Source organism: Nycticebus coucang, chromosome 16 (genome assembly GCF_027406575.1).
Source record: "Nycticebus coucang isolate mNycCou1 chromosome 16, mNycCou1.pri, whole genome shotgun sequence".
In the NCBI taxonomy this organism is placed as follows: Eukaryota; Metazoa; Chordata; class Mammalia; order Primates; family Lorisidae; genus Nycticebus; species Nycticebus coucang.
This window is the reverse complement of record NC_069795.1, coordinates 49,085,352-49,113,262: the sequence shown is the minus strand read 5'-3', so window position 1 is coordinate 49,113,262 and position 27,911 is coordinate 49,085,352. Positions and strand designations below refer to the sequence as shown.

Sequence of the window (27,911 nt, the reverse complement as noted above, 5' to 3'; positions counted from 1 at the left end):
AATTTAAAAAATTGCCTAACATTTAATTTTTTTAGTTCAGCCTCTGAGGGTTTTGATAGGAAATGCTGCAGTTGTCTTTCTACCTGAGAGTAATGATAGTGATTTTGTCATTGGCCAAACACTGAGGCTTGCTTCCAGCATTACCTGTCCAAATGTCGTTCAAGTCTGCCCTCTAGAGTAGAGTAACCAGAGTGCCTTGACGGTAATACTGAACTGTATTAGGTTCATAATTCTACACTTGCCTTTTCTAGGGGACTGTCACATTCTATTTCACATGTTTTTACATTCTTTGAAATTGTGTCAGATACTAGCTTTACAATTTTTTTATTTTCCATCTTAGGAGGGAAAATATTAACTACAAATATAATTTTTCATTCTGAGAGAATAATATATAGCAATATCTTATTTAAAATAGGAAGACTTACTTCAAGTTTTGGGATCCTATTTGTTTAGAGTCATAGCCAGCCTCAATCTATGTGCAGCATCCAAGGGAGATTGCTTCCAGGACCCCCACAGATGTCAAAGTTCAAGGATGCTCAAGTCCCTTACATAAATGGCACAGTATTTGCATAGAATCTATCCATATCTTCCTATGTACTTTAAAATAATCCCTAGATTACTTATACATGCAATAGCTAATATAATGTAAATGCTATGTAAATAGTGATTATACTGTATTTTTCATCTGTATTTTTTATTTTTATATGGTTATTTTTGTTGGTTTTCTAAAAGTAGTTTTGATCCATGATTGCTTGAATCTGCAGTCGTGGAACCCGTGGATATGGAGGGGCAACTGAACACTGAGCCTCTCCCACGTGATGAACACCTGCTGGGTTTGGGGAATGCAAAGATGATGAAAATATGGTTTCTACCACTAAGAGTTCACAGTCCAGATGGGAAGAAAAGCATGAAAGGAAGTCATTACCTGACATGATGAAACCTACATGAGGAATACAATAGCAGAGGAGAGAATATAAGCAGACAAGGACATTTTTACTTAAAGAGGAAAAGATGGAAATAAGATAAAGAAGGAAGGAGGAAGGAAAGAAGGAAGGGAGGGAGATTCAGTATAATAAACTTTACTTAAAATGTTGTGACTAGTATTAGGCCAATTAGCTCAAATTAACACCTTGGATTAATTAAATTCTAATCCATTTTAAGCTCAGTGCAGCTGAAAAAGTAAAACTCAAGTAATACAAACTGAGGCTGGAGAGTAAGGGCACAGATCAGTGCTGTCTAATAGAACATGAGGCACAGATGTAATTTTTTTACTTTCTAGTAGCCACATTTTAAAAAAGAAAATGGTAAAATTAATTTTAATAATATATTTGATTGAGACAAATGCATCTAAAGTATTATCATCTCTTTTGTCAGAAACAAGATGAAAACCAAAGGGCCTGGAATCGGGTAGTGGCGATGAGAACAGAGGCAATCGAGTAGATCCAAGTGATATTTAGAGGTAGAATAGGCAGAATTTTATTAATTGTATTGAGAACAAGAGAGGAGGAATATGAGTGTCTTGAGCCACTGGTAACTGATACTACCGGTCACGGAGTTAGGGAACATAGGAGGAGGGCAGATGGAGAGCAGCCAGGGCCAGAAAGAACAGTTCACATTTAAAGGTGAGTTTGAGATGGCAGTAAACCTCCAGCTGCCTGTGTGTTCAGGGGACCCGTGTATGTACATATCCGGTGCCCAGGAGAGAGCATACACCACAGGGATAGATTTGGGAACTGCTGGCACATAGTTGGCTGACAGCATGGGCAAGTCTGAGATTATCCAGAGAGAACAAGGTGATTGAGACAAGAGCTTGGGCAGAGCCCAGAGGCAAACCAATTAAACTATAGGGAACCCTCTCCAAACACCAGCCAGGAGTGGTCAGGGAGCTATAAGAAAACCAAGGACACTATAAGTCTCAATAAAGAGGGACAGGGATCAGCACTTTCAGGTGGAGTCAAGAAGTCATTCCAGGTAACACGAACAATATCTCTACAGGACTTGACAGTAGGGAGGTCATGTGTGACTCGGAAGAGAACAGATTCTATGCAGGGTAAAGGCATAAGTCACACTGAAGCAGACTGAATTGAGGGGGAAGTGTAGACAACTCTTTAAGAATTTTTCTGGGAAAGATAGCTAAGTGGGAACTATAGTATAGCAAGGACGTTATGCATTGGATATTAAAGTTAGGTTTTTATGATAGAAGAGGCTTGACCCCTTTAAAGGCTATTAGACAGGAAATCATTAAAATTGTGCAATCAACTATTTTATTGATCGGAAAAGAGTTTAATGATATATTATTAACTGAAACGAGATCACTACTGAAAAAAGTTTTTTATGTGTGCATATATTTCTGTGCACATCTACACATAGGTAACATTCTGCAAAGTAGTAACCTTATTTATCTCTGAGTAGGTAAACTAACATATTGTCATTTTTTATTATTTTTCTTAATCTGTACTTTTTATGATGAGACTTATTGTTTTGTGATGCAACTAATGCAATAAACTAAGGACTTCATTTTCAGGAAATTCCTCTGCTCTACATACTAACGTTCTGAAAATATGTTGATAGTAGACTTCATTCCAGTTTGATAAAATTTGAAATCATGATCTTTTTTTACATCCTGCCATCCTTGAGTCTAAGGAGAAGAAACTTCGCCAGAATCCTGGCTGGAAGGAAAGGCAGCTACTGACTCAGCCAGCAATCCACTGGGTAAGGAAGATCTATCCAGACTTTTCCCCTTTCCCCATGCATGGGCCACCTCTCCGCAGACATTTCTATAGAAGCAGAGTAGATGAGTCTCAAAATCTGAAACCTGGTTGGCAAGACTAAAAAGTAGCCAAAGCAAGGGCAAGGAAACTACCGTTCTACCCATGACTGCAGTACAGAGCAGATCTCTATGGGAGGCAGTGGTGGCAATTAACAGGCAAAGTCACCACGGGATAGCTCCGTTTTAGAAAGGCCATGTGGAAGCATCATCCAGAAGAGATGAAGTAGCAGGTGTATCGAAGTTGACAGAATGCCAGTTAAGAGCACGGACATTTTACTTCTCTTGCACTGTTTTTCTCTTATTTTTTTTCATACCCCTTTTCTTCTTCTTTGTACTGTCTATGTCAAAGCTAGTGTCCTGCATACGCAATCGATTATAGTATTAGTTGTAAGTAGTAGTTCTGGGAGATTTTCTTCTTTACAAAATGATGAATCTAGCTTCCTCGGGCATCTGAAGATCCAAGGCAGAGATGAAGAATAAACACGGAAAGCATTAGAGAATTCCAGTATCTTTTCATACAGGGAAAGAAATTAGTGATATAATATGGCCTCATAAAGTTAAAACTCGAGTGTAAAACTAAGCTCAGAGAATCAGTCTTCCTCCATGTTATTAAAATCGAAATTTACCCCACTCCCTCACATCTGCTCATTCACGTGCACATCACACAGATGCTAGTTTGGAACTTCTAGAGGGAAATAAACGTGCCTCAGGTTAGAAGCATGACCTCTGATATCAGAGCGAACTGAGCTCTGGCCCTAACCCTGTCACTACAACAGCAAGCTACAGAACTCTTCATAATGTCAGTTTCCTCAACCAGAAAGTGAAGAGAAGGGTAGGTCTGTGATGACTAAAGTTAGGTGTCAACTTGACTGGTTTAAAGGATACCCAGTTAGCTGGTCAAGTAGTAGCAGACATGTCTGTGCCTGCATTTGTGGAAGAGGTTGGCATTTGAATCTGTGGACTGAGTAAGGAAGATCCACCCTCACCCAATGCAAATGGGCACCCTCCAATTGGCTGAAGAGTGAATTAGCTTGAGTCTTCTGGAACTAGAATACCTTTCCTCTCTTGCCTTTGGACACCTGAATTTCAGGTTTTCCAGCCTTTGGATTCAGGAACTTGCAACAGTGCCATCTCCCCTAACCCCAGGAGATCTTGGACCTTCAGTCTCAGACTGAGTGTCAGACCATCAGCTTCCCTGGTTCTGAGACTTTCAAATTCAGACTAAGTCACCCTACTTGTTTCTCTGCCTCTGAGGCTTTTGGACTTGGACTGAGCCACACCACCAGCTTCCTTGCTTCTCCAGCTGGCAGACAGCCTATTGAGGACTTCTCATTCTCCATGATTTCATAAGCCAATTCCCCTCCTAAATCTCCTCTCATCTATCTACATCTGTATATATATTCTATTGGTTCTGTCTCTCTGGAGAACCCTGACTAATACAAGATCCCCCACCTCAGAGTAATGAATGCATCAAAGCATTCAACATAGTACCTGGCATGTTAATTACCAGCTCTCCTGAAATAATGGCCACTAGACATAATTACATAATTACCTCTAATAAGAAAGTAAACTTAGAGTCACACCAATGACTTTTATTTAAGATGATTTGTGAGGCTGACACACCAATGACTTTCACTTAAGATGATTTGTGAGGTTGACGTGGAAGAAGGGTTAGTGAAGATATGTGGGTGGCTCTTTAAATATCCTTTTTACATTTTCAAAATCTTCTTTCTTCTATTAAAATACTTCTTATTCTCTTTAGTCCCATAAAAGGGAAACAAAGGAGATGACATTCTCAATAAAGATGCCAGAAGCTTTTGGGCTATGACGCAAGTCGTGTCGCAGAGCAGCCTCATACACTCCCTACCTCGCCACTTGAGTCAGCATCTGCTGACGCTCTTACAGCTGCCCCCTCCTCTCCACTGACATCCTGAAGTGATGTATTGGCTCAAAAAAACCCAGCAGCATCTGATGGCATGATGTGGGAATAAAATATTATTCAGGCCCCTTTTCAAACAGGGGAGCCATGCATGCCTCTCCAGGTTCTTCTTTCCTAAATCTCCTTCTCTCCTCTATTTTCTTTTGGGATCTTATCTCCATCCTCAGGCATTCTCTTTCATTCCTCTCCTTCCTGCTCTCAGGTCCCTGAAAAAAAAAAAAGGATCAGAAAAAAGTAGAAATGCACGGCTACTGAAACTGTGAAAACTTCACGTTTCTCTTAACAATCAGACATAAAGAAAGGCCTGATCATTTAGCAGACTTCCACATCTTCATCCATGGAAATAAATTAGCATAAGCCTAAGAGTGTTAGGCTTTAGTCACAAAGGAAAGGGACAGAAGGGCTTGGCATCAGCGGACAGTCTGGGAAGGAGGATCAACCTGCACGTGACTGTGACTGTTTCCCTCTGACCTCCTGAGGGGTGCGATCTCATAGCATGATGAAATTTATAGTCTCCGAGAGGTTTTTGAAAGTGAAAGTGGCAAGTGAGACCACACATAGAATAGTCCTAACCTCCTGTGTTCATCTCTTAGAACTACATAAATAGTAGGATTTAATGTGAGGATTGTGTGAAGAAATTAGCGTTAAGAAATGATATCCAACCAGATGAACCTTGCAATGCAGGTTCCATATTTCTTTCCTGATTTACTAAACACACATTAATGTTCTAGGATCAGGAGATATGACACTAAATCAACCTTACGCCTTAGATATTACACCTAGGTAGAGGGAGACAATAAATACATCTAAAAGGAAATGAGAAAATAATTAATAGTGATAAATGAAATAATAACTATAAACTGGGTGATCTAAGAGACTAGGGGGAAGGGTCACTTCTTTCATTTCTATGATCAGAGGGTGTCTTTCAAAAGAATTATTGACCAAAAAATTACGATGATAATTGTGGTAATGATATCTATTTATGCTTTTTACATTTAAAAAAATAAACAGATAAAATCTCTACTCACTACCCTAGTTCAACGTTTGAACTAGAAACATTGGGAAACCCATGAGCATCTATCAAGAGAACATGTGGTGGGTGGCAGTCACATGAGCGAAGTCATCAAATCCAACAGCTGTGCAAGTTAGGAGTTATGAAAACATCTGGTTACTCCAGTGGTGTCAGCTACTATACAATGTTAAATTGTTCTCATAGATAGTTTCATTTCTAATTCTTTTTTTTTGAGACAAAATCTCACTATGTTGCCCTTAGTAGAGTGCTGTGCTGTCACAGCTCACAGCAACCTCAAACCCTTGGGCTTACACGATTCTCTTGCCTCAGCCTCCCGAGTAGCTGAAACAACAGGCGCCCTCCACAACACCAGGCTATTTTTTTGTTGTTGTTGTCATTACTGTTTGGCAGGCCTGGTCAGGTTTGAACCCGCCAACCCTGATGTATGTGGCAGGTGCTCTAGCCGTTGAGATACAGGTGCTGAGCCATTTCATTTCTTTTTTTTTTTTTTTTTTTTTTTTGTTGGGGATTCATTGAGGGTACAATAAGCCAAGTTACACTGATTGCAATTGTTAGGCAAAGTCCCTCTTGCAATCATGTCTTGCCCCCATAAAGTGTGACACACACTAAGGCCCCATCCCCCTCCCTCCGTCCCTCTTTCTGCTTCACCCCCCATAACCTTAATTGTCATAGTGAGTGGTTCATTGGCAAAAGTCGGAAAGCAAAACAAACAATGAAGCACAGAGGAACTTAAAATTTGTGCTAGCTCTGTAAGCGCATCTTCAGATGATTTCTATTAGATGCATTGCTTGCACTCATCTGATCAACTTTCATATTCAGGTAAGAGGATCACTTCAGCCTAAGGGTTTGAGGTGCTGTGAGCTACAATACCATGGCACCCAATGGAGCGCAACAAAGCAAGACTCTGTCTCAAAAAAAAGAAAATTCATATTTGTCTCTCAGAAATGTCTCTAATACTTATCAGAACAGCATAAAAAAGAGAAAATATGATGATTATTTCCACTTTGGCTTTTTCCTTATTGAGAATAAAGCTATCTGAGAAATGCTTATAAATACTGATCTGGTATATGTTTTATTGCCACATCACCTAAAAACAAAATGTGAAAAATTTCAAAATAAATCAATTGAGTTTTTAAATATCACAATGAAAGAATTTAATATTGTTGGTCATGATCAAGCCACAAAAGCTCTTTTTGATGCCAAGATATGTAAAATTTAAATGTAGAAATTGGTATACATTTGATCCCAAACAAAAGATAATATATATTATTTTTTAAATCTGCTAAAAAATAACTTTTTAACATAGTTAGCTTTAGAAAAGTATGTAGATTGCAAAAAGTCTAAATATATCTGTATAGGTCTTGAATTTTTAATTTTGCATTCAGATAAATTCTATAATATGTTCTTTAAAAACTGACATGATTTTAGATTAAGATAAATTTTATAATATATTCTTTAAAAACTGAGAAAGTGCTCCAGTTTTTATATATCAGGTAATACTGATATATAAAATAAAATATTTGACTTAGTTATTATATGATATTCAAACCTTTAAATCATTTTATAAATTCCTAACATGTTTCTAAATATTATATACAATTGTGAAAAGAGTTGTTGATTCAGCAAAGTTGAAAATGCTCCCTTGATTGTCTTAGACCTCAGAAGGAAGATCAGAAAATGAATGGAACAAGTATTTTCATATTTCAGAGATAAAGTGATGAATATCCCTTTAATTAAGCAAACTGCTTTTATATTTATATGCTTTTTGGGCTTATAATGTTAGCAAATGGATTTCAAATAAGTAATTATATGAGTATAAGTTGTTACATAAAATCTTTTCTGAAGCCATCAGCATCAATAAAAAACAGCTTAGATTCAAAGTTTTTTCAAGAGATATTTATGCCCTACCTTGTTCCAGAAAGGATATAAGGTGCCTCTGAATTAACATACATTTTAATATGTCAATTTTAAAACAGGATTTTTTTTCACTTCTGTTTTATTCTTGCCAAAAGTTCATAGTCTGAATTTAATCTTGAGGAAATATCCCAAACTAAAGGTTGTTCTGAAAAATACCTGGCCTGTGGTCTTCAGAAAATGCCAATGTTGTGAAAGACAAGGAAAGACTGAGAAAGTGCTCCAGAATACAATAGATTCTAGGGATGTGAAAATTGGTCACAAACATGATCTGGAATTTCACTGTAAAAAAATGTTATTCGGGGGTGGCTCCTGTGGCTCAAAGGAGTAGGGCGCCAGCCCCATATGCAAAAGGTGGCAGGTTCAAGCCCAGCCCTGGCCAAAAACTGCAAAAAGAAAAAGTTATTGGGACAAATGACAAAAAATATAAATAAGGTTTATATATTAGATTTAATAGTATTATGGTAACATCCTGAGTTCGATTATTGTATTATGTCTTTGGAGATGGGAAGAGCGTTCTTGAGATGGGAAGAGTGTTCTTGGGTCTTTGTTCGGAGATGGGAGGGAGAGAGAGAGTGTGTGTAGGCAAGTATGATAACATGTTACTATTTGAAGGGAATCTAGGGGAAGTCTATATGGGAATTCTTTGTCTTAGTCTGGGAGTACAGGCACCCGCCACGATGCCCAGATACTTTTTAAAGATGGGGTCTCGCCGTTGCTTGGGCTGGTCTCAAACTCTTGAATTCAAGCAATCCACCTGCCTCTGCCCCCTCCCCCCAGAGTGCTAGGAATACAGGTATGAGCCACCATGCCTGGCCTTGTGTGTGTGTGTGTGTGTGTTTTTTATTAAATCATAGTGTACACATAGATCATGTATACATTAATGCATTTATGGGGTACAACCTTGTGTGTTTTTTTTTTAGTGCAAAGGAACCTGACACCATCATAGACTATTTGCTGGTGAATTAAATATGAAAGGAGAGAAGTTTTTCTCTTCTTCAAATAGTAAAAGGAGAATGAGTCACAATTACTTATAAAAGGGTTGATGAAAGCAGGATCTAAGAACTAGAGGACCTTGGAACTCTTCCTACAACAGACGTCTTCAATAAAAATAATAATTAAAAAATTTTGTTCATCTGGCCTATCTTTGAAGATCATTTTTCACAGACCTCCTCACTAAGCTGTAAATGAAGGAGGAGATAGATTTGTTCCCCTCAAACTTGAGGAGGACAAACTTTCTGGGTTTCCTCTCCTAAAGTGGCTTGAATATTCAATAGTTCTGTTACGTACCAAAGAGGAAGAACGTTTGGTTCTAAAGCACAGCTGCTGTTCAAAGGAATCTGAAAATTCCTCAATTTTGGAATCGGATCTTCGTTTTGATACCAGTGGCTCCTTGAATGACTCATCCCCTGAGTATTTTCTGTAATCTTGCATGTGGGTATGGCATCGGAATTCCTGGTCCTCATGAGAATGCCTTCTATGATGGTGGTCAGAAGAGGTGATTCTCGAAAGCACAGGAAACTGAGAATACAGAACGAAAAATTTCACAATATAAAGAGATTATTCCACGTTAGCACAGAAGCAGAATGTCGATAAACTAAACAAATCTCACGTGGAGCTAAAATGTTATCTCCTTGGGTAGTAAGATCTTTCTCCTACAAAGAGGCAGCAGAGTCAGTTGGCTAAAAGTTTAAGTAGAATAGCCCAAGAATACCTTTTTTGCTTGCTACTTCACCATTAGGACATAAACATGAAGCACTCCAAGCCTTGAATCTATATATAAAAATAAATTCCAAAATGATTTTTTAGAATCATTTAATGAAGCATAAATGCATAAGGAATAATATCAAGGTGAATATGTAACTTCTATAGGGAGAAGGAATCTTTAAGCAAAAGAGTCATAAGGAAAAGAAGCCATAAGGAAAAAATTAACTACATAAAAATAAAGCTAATGTGTATGCAAATAAACAATACTAAATCATAGTTTCAAAAAGCTAAAAAAAATTGTTACATATTATTAATCTTTAATAAATAACCTAAAAGTAAATAAGTACCATCTCACACATGCATACAAAGAGGCCATATAATACAGTGAGATCAATGTTAAAATCTCAGTTGGAAAATGAGCAAAGGACAGACAGTCTAGAGAAGCCAAACTTCCTGAAAGAATTATGACACTTGCTCTCTAGATTTCTCTCACTCTCAACCCACTCCAATCTGGCTTTTGCACCATAACTAATTTTATTCAGGGTATCGGTTTCCACGTTGCCAAATTCTGCGCACTTTTTGGTTTTTGTCTTAATCATTCAGCAGCATTCGACTTGATTGCCCACAGGACCTTCCTGGAGCACTCTTTTCCTTCTACCACTGCAACCTCTTGCTTTCTCTTTGATCTTTTTCTGCCATTTGTGATTTAGATATATTTTTGTTTACTTTTTCCTTCTATCAGCTCATAACTGTTGGAGTCCTCCAAAGTTCTAGTCTTCTTTCCCTACCTTTCCTTTATCACGACTATGATCAATAATTTGGGTAAGTTTACTCAATGTCTCTATTCTTCATTAGACTGTTTGCTCCATCATGTCAAGGGCTATATGTGTCAAAGAGCTTAAAATATCCCCTTCCTTAGATCCAGTGATTGTACATTGTTATGGTCTGATTGTACACCTCCCGAAATTCAAATGTTGAAGCCTAACCCCTAGTAGCTTGGAATGTTGTTGGATTTTGCAATAGGGCCTTTTAAAGGGTTATTAACTTAAAATGATGTCATTAGGGTGAGCCCCAATCCATTCTGAATGGTGTCTTATAAGAAGAGGAAATTTGGACACACAGAGTGAGTGATACCAGATGTGCTTGCTCATAGAGGAAAGACCATATGGGGACACGGTGAGGTGGTGACCATCTGCAACTAAAAGACAAAGGCCTCAGAAGAAATCTTGAACTTGGTTTTCTAGCTTCCAGAACTGTAAGAAAATAAATTCCTGTTGTTTAAACCACATAGTCTATAGACTGTGTATTTTGATAGGGGAGCCCTAGCAAATGAATACAATGTACCTAGAAACTTACTCTCAAAAAATAATCAGAAAGATGGCTAAAGATTTGTAGAGCTGTTAAGATACCTAAGACAAATCTGTATATATTAGTCCATTTATTGCACGTCCATCATGGTACCAGGTGCTCTGGATAAGGTAGGGAGCAAAGAAGGCACAGGGTCCCCCTCTTGGAGCCTGTACCTGCATGGGAGGTAGACATTGAACAAAGAGGGCATATGCCTGCATCCTTACCTAAATGCTATATGGAGAAAATTCAGGGTGCAATGAGAGGGTAGAACAGGGTCAAAGTATGAAAGTTTGAGTGGGTGATGGGGGGCCATGGAGGGGTTCAGAGGAGCCTTCTGTAAATGCGTGAGACTGAGTTGCCATCTGAAGGAGGAGCAAGGATTAATCAGGAGACAGGGACTGCATTTCTGCAGAGGAGGAGCTCGAGGAGGAGCTTGCTGGCCTGAAAGGAAGACCCTGGTGGGGATGGGGAGTGCAGAGGACCTGAGAGGAGCAGGAAGGCTTCCATGAGGAGACACTGAGGGATTTCAAGCAGGGTGGTCACAAGGTTGGCAATGCTCACATATACCACGCTGCTGTCAGAGGTTTCCTCTGTGATGTGTTCTTGGTTTTTCCATTCTCCTATTCAGTATTTTTATAGTTATCTCTAGTAATTATGTGTAACAGATCCAAAAAGAAAGGTAACATCTAAAAATTTGCTACTGGGAGTGAAATGTGATTTTGTACAAATGTCCTCTTCCATTAAAGAACCTAAAAAGAACCGGGTGCGGTTGCTCACGCCTGTAATCCTAGCACTCTGGGTGGCCAAAGTGGGTGGGTTGCCTTAGCTCAGGAGTTGGAGACCAACCTGAGCCAGAGTGAGACCCCCCATCTCTAAATAGCCAGGCCTTGTGGCCACTGCCTGTAGTCCCAGCTACGTGGGAGGCTGAGGCAAGGGGATCACTTGAGCCCAAGAGTTTGAGGTCACTGTGAGCTATGATGCAACAGCACTCTACCAAGGACAAAGTGAAACTCTATCTCAAAAAAAAATAATAATGATAAACAAAAGAACCTAAAAAGAATGGCAAGTGTTTTGATCACAACATAAATAAAGTGTACGTTCAGATAAGTTTTCCAGTTTGTCTCTTAGCTTTGGTGTGTGTGACTTTATGGGGAATGAGCTTAAAGGAGAATTTTTATTTTTTTAACTTAACTTTTTTTTTTTTTTTTTTTTGCAGGTTTTGGCCAGGGCTGGGTTTGAACCCACCACCTCTGGCATATGGGTTCAGCACCCTACTCCTTTGAGCCACAGGCACCACTCTAACTTAACTTTTTATTAAATCATAACTGTATACATTTAGGAGGTACAATGATTTGATATAAAATGTGAAATGCTTAAATCAAACTGATTAACATAACCATCACCTCACTTATTATTATTTTTTTTCCACCAGGGCTGGGTTTGAACCCGCCATCTCCAGTATATGCGGCCGGCACCCTACTCCTTTGAGCCACAGGCGCCAGCCTACCTCACTTATTTTTTGTAGTAAGACATTTATAATTTACTCGTAGTTGTCCTCAAATGTACCCTTGCATTGTGCACATTAGGGGAGATCCCTCCAATTGATTACAAGGAGACGCTCCCCCTTTTAAAAATGTTTACTGTGGTAAGCAAGCTGTATATTTCGAATTTTGTATGCCCTTCTAATGCAATTTGCCTCAAAAAGACATGAAACAATGTCCTGGACAGCTTAAAATCCCCTTACTCATCAATCTCCCCCACTGTAAAGGGGCCCTTCACACACTGAGCCAGCCTGGGCTCCTCCACTACACGGTGTGCAGTGGGCACTGACTATGGTAACAAAGACTGCCAGGTGCACCGACTCTCACCAAGAGAGAGTGCTCTGGACAGCATCGCTGTTTCCATTGTGGTCCCAGAACAATGTCTTTGCAAAGAAAAATCCTCTGAACTCTCTGACCACAAGTTGTAGATTCCCATTTAAAAAGAAATTTTTTATGGCAGTGAAACCGTTCTGTATACTGCTATGATGGTGGATACACGCCATTATACAATTGCCCAAATCTATAAAACGTACAACTCCAAAAGTGAACCCTGATATAAACTGCAGACTCTGGGTGGTGACGTGTTGAGGCAGGTTCATCAACTGTAACAAACACACCACTCTAATGCGGGTGGCCGTGCACGTGTGGGAGCCTGGGGGACAGAAGAAATCTGTATCTTCTGTTCAATATTGCTTTGAACTTAAAAATGCTATAAAAAGAGAAATTTTCTTTTTTTTAAATAAAGTACCAAGAAAATTAAAAGGAATGGGGGAGGGGAATTGGTTATGTAATATCTTTACTTCAACAGCTTCACTATTTGTTATTTATTCTGCCTTTAATTGCAGTCACCCTTCAGCTGTATCCTTCTTGTCCTGAAGCAAATGGGTAACAGCAATATGGACACAATAAGGAGAAAGATCCAGTGCTGGGGTGATAAGACGGGTATTGAGTCTTCGTGCACAGGATGTACCAGGCACTCAGGGACAAGTCCTTGATTGCTAACCCCAGAATAAATTCTATTGGGCAGTGATTCTTCCCCATTTGCAGATGAGGAAAATGAATCCTAGTGATGGTAAGTCTTGCCTAAGACTTATGTAGCTAATGACTTTACTGGGAGATAAAGTGACATGTCTAACCATGAGACACCTCATTCCTAGATTTGCAAGCCTACATCCTTCATCTTCAACAGAAGCAACAACTTCATTCTCTGGAGTAAAGTAGCCTGTTAATGGGACTTGTGAAAATGTGCCAATTGTAATAAAAGTCTATTACAAAAGTAATATTAATTTAAATGTCTATAGAGATTAGTGTAAAAGAATTTTATTTGAGGAGTATTTTATATCTTAGTCTATGGCAGGGTGAGGTAGTTCACACGTGTAATTCTAGCACTTTGGGAGGCTGAAGCAGGAGGATCACTTGAGGCTAAGAGTTCAAGACCAGCCTGGGTAACAGTGACACCCTGTCTCTACAAAAAATAGAAGAAAAAAAAATTAGGCTGGTGTGGTGGGATGTGTCTATAGTCCCAGTTACTTGGGAGGCTGAGTCAGGAGGATTGCTTCAGCCCAGAAGTTTGAGGTTGCTATGAACTATGATGACACCACTGTGCTCTAACCTAGGCAACAAAGCAAGACCCCATCTCAAAACAAACAAACAAACACACTTAGTCTAAAGCTATCATCAGCCAAGATGATATCATCAAGATTTATCATCACCATAAATGAGTGAGCTAGCTATACAGGAAACAGCACCAAGAAAAACAAACTTTTAAGTTTTGGTAAAATGATGCCTCTTTTCTACATAATAAAGATAAGCTTAATGCCATGGACTGGATATCCTTTTGGGAAGCTGAAGGATGTTTTAAACTAATCAATACAATAATTTTTTAACTGGGAAAATGAACAGACCATACTCCATCACACTGTTACACAATAAATCAATGCAGAATCATCACCAAGACCCTATAATAAGCCATAAAATAGCTAAACCAAGGAGAGTTACAAGAAGTGACTCCTTAGAGCTTGTGATGCTTCATACCTCAGGCACTTGAAATCTTTACCTGGGGCATAATTCAAGGACTTGTCTCCCTCATCCAGAAGCTCAAGTCCTCAAACTAAACCCAACAAAGTCCAAATGACATTAAGTTCAGTTTTATATGTAAATGTTTTCCAACAAGTTCTCAATTCTCTGGTGATCATCATTCTTGGGATAAAAATGCATTAGTCTTGGGCTGCCTTAACAAAACACCACAGGCTAGGTAGCTTGAAGAACAGAAATTTATTTCTCATAGTTTTATAGGCTGGCAAGTCCAAGATCAAGGTTCTGGCTAACTTGGTTCCTGGTAAGGAATCACTTCCCAGCATGCAGATGGCTGCTATCTCTCTGTGTCCTCACGTGATTGTTTCTTTGTGCTCACCTGGGGAGAGGAAGAAAAAGAACATGCTGTCTGGCTCCCTTCTTACAAGGGTATTAATCCTACCATGGTCTGACCTCATGACCTCATTTGACACTGATTATCCCATAGGCCCCATCTCCAAATATCATCACGTTGGAGATTAGGGCTTCAACACATGAATTGGGGATGGGGAGACACAGTCCATAACAGAGTATTTGCCATCTGCCAGTCTTTAGTGTCAACTTACCAACTATTTTCTCATGTAATATAAAAGAGTAACATTAAAGACAATGAAGAAAAGAGAAAAGGAAAAACTCTAGAACTTTCTACAGGAATTAACTGAAGGCATCTGGAAAAATTGCCAAGTTTCAAGACTTCTGACAAAGAAGGAGATGAAGGGGGAGGGAGGGTGGGGAGGAAGAGGAGGAAGAGGGGAAGAACTTGTTGCCCTTGTTACTGGGTACCAGGCACTGTCCTAAGCCTTGTATGTACACTGCTCATGGACTCTCCAACACCCTTGTGAGGTATACACTATTATCAGCCCTCCCATCTACAAATAGTGAATCTGAGGCAGAGAGAAGTTAAGCAGCTTGTTCAGAGTTATGTGGCTGGTAGGTGAAGGGTGTGGGAGGCTAGCTCCAGAGCCTTATTCCTAGCTGCTTCAATTGGCTGTCTTTCTAGAAACTTCTCCACCTTAGCATCTAACAGAGGAGAGAAAATTCCATAGAATATTATGCTAAAAGTTCCCTGATAGAGTTTTCACCGGTACCTGAAATTCTATCACCAGTTTTATTCCTTTGGATTAAGGAATTGCCTCCTATTACTAAAATTAATACAAATGCTGATGGGGGGGATAATGGGGGAAGGGGAGGCGAGAGAGGGATTAGTAAACTCTCACCTAATGTGCACAACACTAAGGGTATACAGCACACCCCCTGGGTGAAGGCCTCAACTACAACTCTGAACTTTACTAACAAAAGCAAACAAGGTAATCTAATCATTTGTACTCCCATATTAATCTAAAATTTAAAAAAAAAGATAATTTAATACAAATGTGAGCTAAAGGCACTTCCAATCATGAAACTTTATAGTACCTGTTCTCCCTCCAGATTTGTGTGAAATCCCCTAAGGAAGCCTTGGCACCAGCCCTGTGGTGAAATTCTATAAGAAAAAACAAGAATGGGGCCCAGTATGGGGCTCGTGCCTGCAATTCCAGCACTCTAGGTATCTGAGGTGGGTAGATTGCTTGAGCTCATTAATTCCAGATCAGCCTGAGCAAGAGCCAGATCCCATCTCTAAAAACTAGCCGGGCATTGTGGTGGGTGCCTATTGTCCAAGCTACTCAAGAGGCTGAGGCAAGAAGATCTCTTCAGTCCAGGAATTTGAGGTTGCTGTGAGCTATGATGCCAGGAAACTCTACTGAGGATGACAAAGTGAGACTCTGTCAAAAAGAAAAATAAGTAAGGAAGGAAAGAAGGAAGAGAGTAAAGCCATTTTAAGTTAATGAAGAATAAAATTAAGTGACTCATGCCTATAATCCCAGCACACTGGGAGGCTGAGGCAGGTGGATTGCCCTGAGGTCAGGAGTTTAGACCAGCCTAAGCCAGAGTGAAACCCCATCTCTAAAAATAGCCAGGCATTGTGGCAGCTACCTGTAGTCCCAGCTACTTGGGAGGCTAAGAAGAGAATCACTTGAACCCAAGAATTGCTGTGAGCTGTGACATTACAGCACTCTACCAAGGATGACAATGTAAAACTCTGTCTCAAAAAAAAAAAAAGAGAGAGAGAACATGAAATGGGGAAAGGTAATTTTTAAAAAAGTAAAAAAAAAAAAAGAAATTTTTAAAAAAGTAAAAGAAAAGAAAAAACCTTGGGTACAGTTAGGTAGAGGCTTGTTTTTGTCCCCTCCAATTCTACCAGGTGAGCAAGAACACGCTGTGCCTGCCCCGGAGCACAGAGGAAGCCTGGGAGGGTCCCCTTGGAGTTAGCAAAGCCCTAGGCTGGGGAACTCTGCTCGGCCTCAGAGATTTTTCACTTAGAATCCTCCCCTACACGAGGCCCAGGCTGTGCAGCACAATGTGGAAGAAATCACGTGAAGCTGAAAGAGACGATGACCAGAAAACTGAATAGAATAAAATATAAAATGTACTTACAATGAGCAGAATAAATAAATGATAGGAAAACTATTTTACTTAGTTTGGCATTATGTGGTGTTGGAGAGAGGAGGCAGATCGGTTCAATAACAAGAGGGACTTTGTATCATATTGTTTTTCTCCACCAAGAGAAATAGGACAATAAATTCAGCCCATAACAATGTGCAATGGCTGGATCTTTATTCACTTTAAATCAGTACACAGATTATAGTGAGTCTGGACAAACAGTAGTGCTCTGAGAGGACTTGAGCTTTCCCCCTAACTGTCAAATTTATATTTTCTTTTCTTTTTTTTTTTTTCTTGAGACAGAGTCTCACTCTGCAGCTCTGGACAGAGTGTCGTGGTATCATAGCTCACAGCAACCTCAAACTCTTAGGTTCAAGTGATCTTCTTGCCTCAGCCTTCTGAGTAGTGGGAACTACAGGAGCTGGCCACAACATTCAGCTAGTTTTTCTACTTTTAGTAGAGACAGGGTCTGGCTCTTGCTCAGGCCGGTCTTGAACTCCCGGGCTCAGTCAATCCACCCGCCTCAGCCTCCCAGAGTGCTAGGATTATAGGTACGAGTCACCAGCTTGGCCCTATATTTTCCACTACACTAAAAGTTCCTTTGAGACTAATGGATCAACTCTAAGGAAAAAAAACAAACATAAAAGTTCCACCTGCCCGGGGACCATGTATATCTTCTATTACCCTGTAATCCTATTGAGCCTTATACAATGTGTGGCACATAGTAGGTGTTCAATAAGGTGTTGAATTAATGCTCCATCACTATAGGTTTGCATGAATTGTGAGGTTGATGAAGATGTATCAGAAACTGCATTCAAAACAGGCAAGAAGAAGAGAAGCTCTGCTCTTCCTATGCATGTCATGTTGATGGATATAGATTATTAATAGGCAAGAGAGGGAAGGGACTTAAATTGGAGCAGCTGAGGAAAGATGAAAGAAGAGGATTAAAATAAGTTTTTCTTTTTAAATCATTTTCATTGAGCTCAAAACAAAATTTGAAAATCACATTGTTATCCTATCTCTAAAGTAAGAAAAATTTGAACACATTTTAAGTAGGAAAGTTAAATATCCAAGTGCAGATTTGCTTTACCAATATACAGCATTACGTAAACAGAGAATGAGGGATTAGACTCCCTAACTATTAATACTTTTCAGGACTCTGCCCATATCACCTCTGGATCCTCTGATTTGTGTTCTATACCTATAGTCTCTCTACTCTCTCCGGTCAAACTGTAAGTTTATTTTAGCCTTTTACAAATTGTTATTTTACATGTTTTATTTATTTATTTATTTTTGAGATGAGGTCTTGCCATGTTGCCCAGGGCTTGATGAGAATCACTTACTCCTGGACTCAGGTCAAACTCCCACCTCAGCCTCCCAAATAGCTGGGATTACAGATGTGAATCATTGCATTGGCTCAAGATTGTGATTTTTATTCCATGTTTTGCCACCCCGAATAAACACATGCTTTCTTCATGTTAGTCTGATAATCATGAAATTCATTATTGACTCAGAGAATCTAAAGAGGTTAATTCTGGCAAATGCCTAAAGCAGGAATGAGCAGAAAAAGATGTCATAAAATTACTGTTTAGAAGTTTTTTTGTTTTTTTGTTTTTTGGTAGAGACAGAGTCTCACTTTACTGCCCTCAGTAGAGTGCCGTGGCATCACTCACAGCAACCTTCAGCTCTTGGGCTTATGTGATTCTCTTGCCTCAGCCTCCCGAGCAGCTGGGACTACAGGCACCCGCCACAACACCCGGCTATTTTTTTTTGTTGTTGCAGTTCGGCAGGGGCTAGGTTTGAACCCACCACCCTCCGTATATGGGGCCGGCGCCCTACTCACTGAGCCACAGGCGCCGCCCTGTTTAGAAGTTTTATACATAACAAATTCTGTGATTCCCCAGTAGTTGAAGGCAAACAACTTTGCAACCTAGAAGTGAATCCTCTGAAGAGGGTGGACTACCTTAGTTTTAAAAGCCTGACAGATGCCAGAGTTTCTTCAAGAAATTATATTTTATCAACCATATTGCTTCCTTTGTTTTCACATTTCCTGTATCTCCAAGGGGCCATTGTGATAAATAGCAAATCACAGTTTTTCTCTTTGGTTATGCCTTATTCTCATATCTGGAAACTTGAAACCAACCATGCTCCTAATTCACATAGTATGAATACCTTACTTGATGTGGAACATAGGGGATTAAAATGAGCAGTGATAAGCTTGTATTTATTTTATAACAGAACATGGAAAGTTAGAGCTAAAAAGGTTCTTGGAGATCATCCAGTCCAACACCTCTTCTTTTTCACTTAAGGAACCCGAAACTCAAAGAAGTTTTGAAATTTGCCCTTTGTCCCTGAGTACATAGTTGGCAGGAGATCCATTTTGAAATACAGGGTGTCCATAAATTTGTGCGCAATTTAAAAAAAAAAATAGAAATGGCACACAACCTTTTATGGCCACCCTCAAAGAAGCCTCATTGCTCAAACTTGCTGATTACCAGGAGTAAAAGAGGTTGCCTTCTACACTTTAATATACTTTGCAGGCATTACGTATGTGGGAAGCCTGGAGCCAAAAACATAACAACATTGTCCCCAAATGTACTTGGTTCTGGGGTTGACAGAAGCAGGGGTCTGGGGAAGTATTCTCTGGTAGCTAGAATTCCATATGACTTAAGAAAAAGAAAAGTTGGATTGTTGCTATGTACCTGTGAAGCAGAAGACCTATAGGTTGAGCCGGGAACTGCTGACTGTACCTGCCGCTGAGTCCACACCTGCTCAGGCCCCTCTTGCGAGCTTTTCTGCCAGCATCTTACTCCCTAGACACTGAGTGCTCTGCCTTGCCAGAGGAAAATAGAGCTGAGAGCAGGAGAATTTTGGCTCCCTCTCCCATCAAAAACCCAAATGGTTTATCATTTATCAAAATTGGTGATTTGTAATATGGAATTCCCAATTCCTTTGAGGTTCATAAGACACTGAATCAATTTTCAGTATTTGAAAGGGAAATCCCACATCCATCCCCAATGCTGCACAGACTAAGTGTAATAACATCAAGGTTCTTCCCTTTGGCTCGAATTCTGTCATTCAGTGGGATTATCTCAGACTTACCAGGAGCAATGAACAGCAGTTGAAGATAGCTTAGATAACAAAAAATGAAGAAATCATCACCTGTCAGATGAAAATCAGTTCCCTTAACAGATAAGATGAAATAATTAAAGGGATTTTTGTGGGTATAAGAGGTTTAGAAGCACTAGTTTTAAACCAAAGAAAACTTTATGCCAAAAGACTCTTTAAAACTTCTCTAAGAGAAACCCCCTCCCATTCCAGCTTTCCCCTGTTTCCATGACAATAACTCACTGGACAGGGCAGGGAGGTTTTCCTGTGATAGGTAGCTTGTGGTCGGTGGCGTTCCCGGAGTCCTCTCTCATCCTCTTCTCTCCAGCTGTGACCCCAGAAGCTGCTCATCCATTTGGCAAAAGACACATCATCGTCGTCATCGTCTCTGTGTTCCATGTAAAGGTGATTCAAAATATGGAAGGCCTGTCCCTAAATCTGACCAAGGGAAATATCACCTAACAGGGCTGAATGATGAAACCCAGAATCTCCTCCCAAAAGACAAAATGAAACTGGTATTTTAAAACGGTCTCCAATAATGGCATCCTTGAAGGAGAAAGATTTACTAAACAACCACTTCATCATCAGGCAGCCTTGGGCAATGTCTATTTATAAATTTTGCAGCCCACATTCCCCTCCCCCTTGTCTTTTTAAATTGAGAGGCTGTCTAATCCTTCCATTGCTGGGGCTTGTGCCTCGCAGCCTAAGGGTGAGAAGCAGTCTGCTGCCTGGTTTTCCCTGTGCTTTGCTGCTAACAGCATGTGATGGCATCTCCAGCTGTCAATGATGATGGAGCATGACCCTCACATATGCCTCACAGCTCCAGGCTAGCTCTGAAATGGGGCCGCACATAAGGAACAGACTAACTGCAGTTTGCAAGGTGGCCAGCTGCAAATGTAAATAATGTACAAGTGCATGTAAAATTTATAAATCCTATGTGCACAGCTTGATAGATATGTACATATGTTTACCACCATGCAGGTGAAGACATGGAACATTTCCAGCACCCCCAACCAGCTTCCTCTAGCCCTCTTCCAATCCATACTCCCTTCAAAAGGTTACCATTTCTGACCTCTGTCACTAGATTAATTTTGCCTGTTTTTGAACTTTCTTTCAGCGGTGTTGTACAGTATCTATTACCAGTATCATTTAACTTTTTTCGGTGAGATACATTCAGGCTCTTGCAACAACAGTAGTTTATACAGTTGCATTATATTGTATTGTACCAATGCCCCACAGTATTTTTTAATTAAGCCTACTACTGATGGCCATTTGGGGCTGTCGTTTGGGTTATTTCCAGTTGGGACTATTATAGATAAAGCTTCTATGAACATTATAGTCTCCTTTTTTTAGTGGGCGTTTTTTTCAAGGTAAAGAGAATATTATTTGGAGCCTATATTTTATAATATTATTTGGAGTCTATATTTTGCATCAAGTGTGGAGCCAAGTACTTCACATATGCTAACCTCATTATGACAACTCTGTGACTGGGAGATTTGTATCCCATTTTTTTTTTTTTTTGATAGGGAAATTGAGTTTCAAATAGATCAACCCTTGCCAAGGTGAAAATAATACTAAGTGGTAAAGCCAAGTTTGAAGCAAAAAACAGAGTAACAATGCCCACGTTCTTTCCACCGCTCTGACAGTATTCCAAGAGACCTTTGGGAAATCTTGCATTTTAAAACAGGGATTCTTGTTCATTTGCCATGGGAAAAGCCTTCCTTGAGCTGCAAAAATATAGATTGGGTAACTATGACCAATGTTTATGGAGTGTGGTATCACAACTACTGTATCACTAAGGGAAAAGGAACCAAACCATAAAATGACTTGCAACATTTTCCTTTCTTGCTTTAAATAATGAGAAATGCATGCCTGCTACTTCGTAATACTTTTTATTAAAGAATTAAGAAAGATTGCCTCTCAATAACCGATACGAAAAAAGAGAAATTATAATGGTATGTCATTACCATTCCCTTAGGGAAGCAAGGACCAAATCTACCCATGAAACATGACTATAGACTTCTTTTCCAGTCCTCCTATCCTGGCTTGGTGCCCATAGCTGAGTGGTTAGGGTGCAGCCACATACACCAGGGCTGACAGGTTTGAACCCAGCCTAGGCCTGCTAAACAACAATAACAACTACCAAAAAAAAAGAAAAGAAAAAAAAATAGCCGGGCATTGTGGTGGGTACCTGTAGTCCAAGCTGCTTGGGAAGCTGAGGCAAGAGAATCGCTTAAGTTTGAGGTTGCTGTGAGCTGTGACGTCACACCACTCTACGGAGGGCAAGATAGGGAGACTTTGTCTTCAAAAAAAAAAAAAAAAACATAAATGGGGAGAAGATGGAGAAATCAGGCAGATAATATCTAATTTCTACTTAAAAGCACTTAGAGGAAAATTGATGGGACCTTATATTAGAAACTCTTGGATTGATGTCCATCTCTTGGAGTTGTGAATCCTTCCCTTAATGTCTTATAGATAGAACTAACTAAAGGCATTTGCAGATGTTCAGGAGAAAAAAAGGTGATATAGCAAGCCTGAGGCTGTTTATCTTTAGAATGACTCGCTTATGAGGTTGGCCCTTGGCTAGCATCTGGAAAGTTGTCTGTAAATAGTTTTTTACAGTGATATAAAACTTCCCTTAAATGATAAAAGTGTGTTATATGCCTAGACTACACATACAATGTAGATTATGCGGAGCACCTGTTTTCTTTCTGGGAGTCTGGAATTTTGGTATGCACTAGGCAGAGAATGTATCTTTTTTTTTTTTTTATTAAATCATTGCTGTGTACATTTGATGCATTTTCATCACACTGGTTAACATAGCCTTCCTGGCATTTTCTTAGTTTTTGTGTTAAGACATTTACATTCTACTTTTACCAAGTTTCACATATACCGGTGTAAGATGCACCGCAGGTGTAATCCCACCAATCACCCCCCCTCCACCCACCTCCCCTCTCCCTCCCCTTCCTTTCCCCCTTTCCCCTGTTCTTAGGTTATAATTGGGTTATAGCTTTCATGTGAAAGCCATAAATTAGTTTCATAGTAGGGCTGAGTACACTGGATACTTTTTCTTCCATTCTTGAGATACTTTACTAAGAAGAATATGTTCCAGCTCCATCCATGTAAACATGAAGGAGTCTCCATCTTTCTTTAAGGCTGCATAATATTCCATGGTGTACACATACCACAATTTATTAATCCATTGGCTGGCAACTTGTAGAAGACTGAAACTGGACCCACACCTTTCACCATTAACTAAGAGAGACTCTCACTGGATTAAAGATTTAAACTTAAGACATGAAACTATAAAAATACTAGAAGAGAGTGCAGAGAAAACCCTTGAAGAAATCAGTCTGGGCGAGTATTTTATGAGAATTAACCCCCTCCCCCGGGGCAATTGAAGCAGCTTCAAAAATACACTACTGGGACCTGATCAAACTAAAAAGCTTCTGCACAGCCAGGAACACAGTAAGTAAAGCAAGCAAACAGCCCTCAGAATGGGAGAAGATATTTGCAGGTTATGTCTCCGACAAAGGTTTAATAACCAGAATCCACAGAGAACTCAAACGTATAAGCAAGAAAAGAACAAGTGATCCCATGGCAGGCTGGGCAAGGGACTTGAAGAGACTTCTCTGAAGAAGACAGGCTCACGGCCTACAGACATATGAAAAAATGCTCATCATCTTTAATCATCAGAGAAATGCAAATCAAAACGACTTTGAGATATCATCAAACTCCAGTAAGATTAGCCTATATCACAAAATACCAAGACCAGAGATGTTGGCATGGATGTGGAGAAAAGGGAACACTTTTACACTGCTGGTGGGAATGCAAATTAATACATTCCTTTTGGAAAGATGTTTGGAGAACACTTAGAGATCTAAAAATAGACCTGACATTCAATCCTATAATTCCTCAACTAGGCATATACCCAGAAGACCTAAAATCACATCATAACAAAGACATTTGTACCAGAATGTTTATTGTAGCCCAATTCATAATTGCTAAGTCATGGAAAAAGCCCAAGTGCCCATCGATCCAGAGAATATATCTTGGTCAGTTCAGGCTGCTAAACAAAACACCATAGACTGCGTGCCTTAAATAACAAACATTCATTTCTCACAGTCGAGGAGGCTAGGAAGTCCAAGATCAAGGCACTCGCAGAACCAGTGATGGGTGAGGACCTGTCTCTGGCTTCACAGATAGTTGCCTTCTCACTGTATCTTCATGTGGCAGAGAAGGGCCGTTTTTTCATGTCTCTTCTTATAAGAGCACTGTATTAGTCAGGGTTCTCCAGAGTCGGAGATACATACTGTATGTATATGAGATACATATGAGGAATTGACTCATGTGATTGTGAAGGCCGAGAAATCCCACAATCTACCATCTGCAGGCTGGAGAGCCAGGAAAGCCAGTAGTATGATTCAGTCTGAGTCCTAAGGCGTGCAAACCAGAGGATCCAGGGGTATAAATCTCAGTCTGAGAGCAAGGAAAGATGAGATGGGATGTCCCAGACCAAGCAGTGAGGCAGGGGAAAGAGGGCAGAGTTCTCCTTCCTCCACCTTTTGCTCTGTACAGGCCCTCAAACTGATGCCCACCCGCCCACACTGGGGAGAGCCATCTAGGTTACTGAATTCACTGATCCAAATGCTATTCTCATCCAGAAATACCCACATATAGACATCCAGAAATAATGTTTAATATGGGCACCCTGTGGCTAGTTAAATTGACACATAAAATTAACCATAAGAGGCCCTAATCCCATTCATAAGGGCTTCACCCTCATGACCTATTTATCCCACCGAAACTCCACCTCTGGATACCATTACATTAGAGATTAGGTTTTAATGTATGAGTTCTGGGGGACACAAATATTTAGTCCACACCATGCAGTCCATACCTTACGTGACCAGCACACAATGAAAACCCTGCACACAAGTCTCTGATGAGCAAGTAGACAGCACTTCACACACGTTGCCACAAAACACGACTGGAGGAATTAAGCACATCCTGTGGAAATTTACTGGAATAGGGCTTTTGGAAGTTTGTGCCTGGTTTCCTCCAAACCCCACCCCATATGTCTTTTCCATTTTCCTTCTCCAGTTAGGCTTTATACCCTTTCAGTGAAATACATTTTATTCATGGGTACAACTATATGCTGAGTTCTAAAAAATTCCTACACTGGGGGTGACAGTATCAGAAGTGGGATTTGTTATAACAATCCCAATTCACCAAAATATGGCTAGTGTTTGGGAAAGGGAAGGATGAAGGAGACCTGATGGTGAACCTTCAATGCCCAATGACTATCTAGTCAACTGTGGTACGAATAGATGATGATGTCTGTCGTGAGAGGCACAAGTGACCTATAGAATTTGAAAATGATGAATCCATCCTGAGGAGAATGGGTTCACTGGATTCCCTGACTTCTCAACCATAGTAATGGAAGTGAGGGGATTATATAGCGCATCCTGGATAATGGCTTTGGCCTTTGTTTTCTCCTCTAGGTTAAAGAGAGGCCCCTATTTTCCCCAAACATGTTTTGGACTGGCCAAAAAATATTTAATATTTATATTGCTTTCTCCTCCAAGTGAGAAGGAAAAAAGATTAAGCCAGTTCCAAGGGCTGGAACAAGGCTTTAGATAAACCAGAAGCAAAGGAGAAGGGCAGTGGATAACACTCCATCCACTGGTACAGGAGCCCCTTATATTCCAGCTGAGAGTCTCTGAGCAGCTGGAATGTTAATCTTAAAAATGCTGAATTACTACTGGGGGTTTGAGTAAACTTACAATAAAAAAAAAAAAAGAGATTTATTTATTTATTCTGAGACAGAGTCTCAGGCTATTGCCCTGGGTAGAGTGCGATGGCATCACAGCTCACCACAACTTCAAACTCTTGGTCTTAAGTGATTCTCTTGCCTCAGTCTCCCAAGTAGCTGGGACTACAGGCACCTGCCACAATGCACGGCTAGTGCTTTTTTTTTTTCTGTTTTTAGTAGAGACAGTCTCTCACTCTTGATTAGGCTAGCCTCAAACTCCTGAGCTCAGGCAACCCACCTGCCTTGGCTTCCCAGAGTGCCAGAATTACAAGCATGAATCACCGTGCCTGGCCTCATTTTTATATCTCTACAGAAATTTCTATTCAAGACTTTCATCCATTTTTTAAACTGGGTTGTTTATCTTTTTGTTGTTGAGTGTTATTTATGTAATAAAAGACCCTGATCAGAATATATGGTTTACAAATTTAAAAAATGAAAATAAAAAGCAGTTCTTAGTTTGCTAATAAGTTCTTATAAAATAGGGTGTCTGACCCTGGGAGGATGATGATTTTCAGGCCTAATGTGCATATTTTGAGTAGGTCCATTTGGGCTTTAAAGCTGGCAATAAAAAAAAGGTCTTTAAAAAGCTGTGCTTGCTGCTTTGACTTAGAACACAGTTGTTTGGCCCCACTGCCACTTGGCTTTGCTGCTGCTAAAAAAGAAAAGCCACTAGCTTTTTTGGAATCCTGAATTCACCAATCCTAACCACCTGGATCTGATGCTAAGCTAAAACCTGATACTATCTGCTATGGATAGTTCTAAACTCGGAAAGTGGACATATCAATGAAGAGAATTCAGACTCTGGGACTAGACTGTAGGTTAGTTTATGACAACCCTCTGTGGGACCACAAACTATACAAACATCGCGGATGCTGCCTGGACAACATGGGTCATTTGCAGGGACCATTTTAACCCAAGCTGCTACAGGACTAGTTGCACCAGAAATGACTCATCACTAGAAACCTAACTGTCGAAAGCTGCAGGTTGGGAGAGAGAACATCACGGGGAGTGGACCTCTCCATCCACTCTGACGGATGGGACTTTTGGCCCCTTCTCAGGGATGTCTCACTGAAATCAACAATGACAGCTTGCCAGATTCTTTGAAATTTGCAACAGCGAACTGATGGTTTGACTCTAGTTTGCTTGTCTCCTTAGTTAGGCAGTTTGATTGCTAAATGCAGCTGTCTCCAAACAGAGATTGATTTTTTTCTGGGCTGCTTTCTGAATAAATGATCAAGACAAAAAGAATGGAGGGTTATACAAATACATTCCAAAAATTTTGGAAAATTCAGGATTTTGTCCTAACCAATTTCTGAACAGCATGTGTTTTTTTTATGGTCAAGTTCAATAAAAACATTTTTTCTATGTAAATTTTTTTGTCTCTCTTACACTCAACCCTTCCTAATAAAAGGTCTAGATGAGAATAAAAAATAAATGGGGAGAAATGTAAAGTTATGATGTCTGAATGAATCACCCTGTTTTGTAATAAACAGAGAAAAAACCCAAACACTCAGCATCTCGGGAGTAAGAGGAAAGAGGGAATTAATGGTCTGCTTTTCAGAACTGCTGCTGAACACCAACATTTCCTTTCCAAGAAACTGTGAGGTTCTGAATTCAAGCTTACTGCTGAGCCTATGATTGCACCAAACAGCTCAGACTGTGAGCGGGGTGTGGCCCAGCTCCTGCGCTTTCCAAGAATAGCTCCACACTCAGGAGTTGTCTACATTTATGATGCAAATAAACCAATTCCATAGACAAGCAAAATTAATGCAAATTGTCTGCCTTTGGGCAGTCTTTCTAAAACCAAGAACTCAAGTGAATTATTCAGATTGGACAGGGAACTCTGAGGCAGGAGGCCTCAAGTGGGAACCCCTCTGGAAATCCTGTTAATGTCTATTAATGCATCTTCATTGGGGCAACTTAACAATTGCAAACTCTTTTTTTTCTAAGGGTACTCTCCAGAGTTGGACTTGTGTGTACCTTGACTGTTGTGAACTGCTTGGGTCCTGGAAGGCACAGAAGTCAGCTTTCACTTGCTACCCAGAGTTATACTGTGCTTGAGTTGAGGCTTCAGGCCAGTTTTTAAGTTTAACACAAAAATTTGACAAAGTCACCTGGCTTCCTAAGATCAACATTTATAGTTAATGCAATTTTTTTTTTTTTAGTTGGATAAATCCAGGAAA

At 39.9% G+C, this 27,911-nt stretch overlaps 1 protein-coding gene across 5 annotated transcripts in view; it reads right to left on the bottom strand.

Annotated features, from left to right (window-relative positions):
- Positions 1-4,354: 4,354 nt before the first annotated feature.
- Positions 4,355-27,911, bottom strand: part of LNP1 (leukemia NUP98 fusion partner 1) — a 43,721-nt gene continuing 20,164 nt past the window's right edge. For 2 of the 5 annotated variants that reach the window (XM_053564486.1, XM_053564487.1), the window contains 4 exons: positions 22,105-22,215; positions 20,157-20,351; positions 8,947-9,177; positions 4,355-4,915 (listed from right to left, as the gene is read on the bottom strand). In XM_053564486.1, coding sequence (XP_053420461.1) covers positions 4,766-4,915; positions 8,947-9,177; positions 20,157-20,312 — 537 coding nt within the window. In that variant the 5' untranslated portion in view covers positions 20,313-20,351; positions 22,105-22,215 and the 3' untranslated portion in view covers positions 4,355-4,765. The remainder of the gene's footprint in view (positions 4,916-8,946; positions 9,178-20,156; positions 20,352-22,104; positions 22,216-27,911) is intronic. The other 3 variants (XM_053564485.1, XM_053564489.1, XM_053564490.1) reach the window with 2 other exon arrangements.